General features: G+C 40.5%; 1 protein-coding gene across 1 annotated transcript; it reads right to left on the bottom strand.

Moving 5' to 3' along the window:
• Positions 1 to 1,446: 1,446 nt before the first annotated feature.
• LOC145266323 (uncharacterized) lies at positions 1,447 to 1,962 on the bottom strand. The gene has a single exon (XM_080121899.1). It carries the CDS (start codon positions 1,960 to 1,962, stop codon positions 1,447 to 1,449), a length of 516 nt encoding a protein of 171 aa, XP_079978025.1.
• Between the last annotated feature and the right edge of the window lie 1,530 nt (positions 1,963 to 3,492).

The raw sequence follows: 3,492 nt of genomic DNA, 5'->3' as shown, positions 1-3,492 counted from the left end.
CTCTAAAGAAGAGATTCATAGTACTAAAAAAGATTACATTATTTAATATGCCATTCACACATTTTTGCATTCGGGGTCAAAGTCCAATTTTATTAAACATATACGTTTATGAATAGGCCATCATGATATCAATTACGAATAAATATGAAACGAAAATTTATCTATCTTTACCTTTTATCACGAGAATAAAATTGACGCTTATGTGTTTTTAAATCTATTTTTCAATTATTTCCCAATGTTGTAATTCGTATTTTAAAACCTTATGTACAAATTTTGAGTTAATGTTTGTTAATATGTAAAGGTTTAGATTCAATAAATTTGAGGTGATATTTATTTGTATTTTACGTAGAAGATTTATTCATGTGTCATTTTTCTGTAGAAAGCAAGTTTTCAAAAATGTTCTGCATGCGTAACAAGTATTTGCTTATTCTATACTTTGTATGTGTAATGTTAAACCTAATATCAACCATCGTATATCTTGTTAATAGCCGTACTGTTATTAACTTTACTAGAAGGCAAACCTGCGTTTGCATGAGATTTAATAAGAAACACTACCCTCTCTTTTTTTCACTAACACCACATTTATTTATTAGTGCTTTACACTGTTCGCCCATTAATAAAGTCAAAATTAAATTATAGAAAACGCTCCGAAATTAGCGCCTTTCTCATATGAGTTAAATTTCATTAAAATATAATATACGCATATGTAGTTTTGCCTCATACCTCACTAATATTGACGAAGCAGGTAGAGATTCATGTGATAGGGGATAATATAGACATTTAAGACTACCGCGCTTGTCTCCTCTCAGAAATACAATATTATTTGAAGTTTTAACAGAGGTTCGGTTCTATAGCTTCATTACCATCCTAACACCTAAAGATTAATGGACACTTCCATAATCACCATATAATAATTTTAATACATACGATTGAAATTCGGTCAAAATATTATGCATTTGAAGTTTTAATAGGGTTTTGGCTCACAGTTTCCTTATAGGTGCATATAGAGATTATAAGCCATTTACATTCTCGTATACTTTGTTCAAAATTTCACTTGGAATTGCATTTTAATTTCTATAAGAAAACCACACAAATATTGACACACGTGTATGTGTGTGTGTGTTCGTCAATCGGAGTCGATTATGACCATAGACAACTAGTTGTGTGTCTGCAGGTGGCTGATCAGTCCAATCCGGGCGCGGAAGCCCCTGCCACATGTTGGACACCAGTGGCTGAAGACGGCCACTTCAGCATCTCGGGCTTTTCGCGTTTCTCTTTTGCAGATTCAGTTCGTCTTGCCTCCGCGAGCAGAGAGCCCTCATGTACCAAGCGGCGCCAGGTTGGCCTGTCGGAAGCACTGCTTTCCCATGAGTTCACGTCAATGTTGAAGTCTTTCATACAGGACATCAGAGTGTCTTTGAACCGTTTGCGCTGTCCACCAGCTCTTCACATTCCACATCGGAGTTCACCATAGAGCAGTTGTTTTGGTATGCGCGAGTCTGTCATCTGATACACGTGGTCTACCCAGCGGGTTTGTGGTTTGCGGATAGTGGTGATGATGCTTGGGAGCTTGGACCTGTCGAGAACATCAGTGTCTGGGATCTTGTTTTGCCAGCGAATGTTCAAGATGTTTCGAAGACATCGAAGATGGAAGTGGTTTAGTTGTTTTTCGTGACGTCTGTAGAGGACCCACGTTTCACAACCATATAGAAGAGATGTCAGGACCACTGCTTTGTACACTTTGACCTTTGTGTACTGCTGAATTCCTCTTCGTTCCCAGACTGTTTTCCTTAGTCTGCCAAAGGAGCTGCTGGCCTTGGCAATGCGGTTGGTGATTTCGATGTCGATGTTGGCAGCACGAGAGAGTGTACTGCCAAGGTAGGTGAAATGGTCTACTGCTTTCAAGCTCTGACAATTTACTTGGATGTTCGGTTCCTGGTAAGTGACTTCTGTCTTGCTCATACTTTTTTATTTATTTTTTTAAATTACATTTTCACCCCAAACAAGGCTCATTGCAACTTTGGTGTAGGGGGCTACTATAAGGGGAAACATCTACTGGGGTACTATGTAGGGATTTGGGCAGCAAGATGTTGGTGCACGTTGCACTTGAACTTCTGCATGTCAGTACAGTTGGGGAAGCAGTGACCTGGAAAGGAATTCCAAAGTCTAGCGGTTCTGGGGAAGAAACTACCGGAGTAGAAAGATCTTTTACATCTAGGGATCTCTACAGTGTGGGGGTGGGATTTTGAAGCTTGTCGGATCTGTCGAGGGTGTTCACGTCGTGGGGGCAGGAGTGCTTGCAGTTCATCAGAGCATTCACCATTAAAATACTTGTAGAAAAGGCAGAAGGATGCAACGTTTTGTCGATGGGACAGAGGCTGAAGCTTAGATGCCAGTTCAGGGCCTATCAGATTTGCGACTCTCTTTTGAACCTTGTCAAGGAGCGAGAGACTAGTAGCCGATGCACGAGCCCAAATATGACAGCAATACTCCATACATGGGCGAATGGTTGCTTTATAGAGGTACATAATACTTTCGGGTGTTAGTAGTTTTCTAGCACGGTAGAGAGAGCCCACCTTCCTTGCAGCAGCCCTGGCAATGCCCTCGATGTAATTGTTCCAGCTCATGTTTCCTGTGAACATAGGCCAAGGAGCTTGAAAGACGTACTCTCAGATAAAGAGTCGTTGGCCATTGCTATAGGTGGTAGAGAAGGTTTCTTGTAATTATTGAATGAAACCAGTTTAGTCTTGGCGGCATTGAATGTGACCATCCATTTTTGTCCCCATTCCACTACTGATTGGAGGTCATCCTCTAGTGTTTCTGCCATTACTTTAGATATATATTCATTTGTTTTCCTGTCGTGCCTGTTATAGAGTGTGGTGTCATCAGCATATATACCCATCTCAGAGGTAATTTTGTCGGGCAGGTCATTTATGAATATCAGGAACAGTAGAGGTCCAAGGATAGATCCCTGGGGCACTTTCGCATTTATATCATATTGTTTAGATGTACGACCGTCGAGGACAACCTGGATTTTTCTATTATCTAAGAAGGATTTAATTATGTTGAGTATTCTACCAGTGATACCGTATGATCTAATCTTCCTGAGGAGACCCTCATGCCATACCCTGTCAAAAGCCTTAGATATATCTAGAGCTACTGCTCTGCCCTCTCCCGCTTTGTCCAGTGAATGGTATATACGTTCAGAGATTACAGTGAGGATGTCTGCTGTGGAACGGGCTTGTCTAAATCCATATTGTTGGTCGGTCAGAAGTTTAGCATCTGTAAGGTAATGGACTAGAGCATGGTTAATTAAGGTCTCAAATATTTTGGCAAAAAGTGGGAGGAGGCTAATAGGGCGATAATTTAATGGGTCAATTCTTTCGCCAGATTTCTTGAATACTGGTACCACAGAAGCAGTTTTCCAACAGCCCGGAAAGCAAGATTCATTAAGGCATTTGTTGTAGAGTTTGGAGAGAACTGGAGCTACTT

Source organism: Euprymna scolopes, chromosome 4 (genome assembly GCF_053919585.1).
Source record: "Euprymna scolopes isolate OS-2025 chromosome 4, ASM5391958v1, whole genome shotgun sequence".
In the NCBI taxonomy this organism is placed as follows: domain Eukaryota; kingdom Metazoa; phylum Mollusca; class Cephalopoda; order Sepiida; family Sepiolidae; genus Euprymna; species Euprymna scolopes.
This window is presented reverse-complemented; position numbering and strand designations above follow the sequence as displayed.

Bases quoted from the DNA above. Each gene is read 5' to 3' on its own strand.
- LOC145266323 (XM_080121899.1), bottom strand. From the start codon at position 1,962: ATGAGCAAGACAGAAGTCACTTACCAGGAACCGAACATCCAAGTAAAT.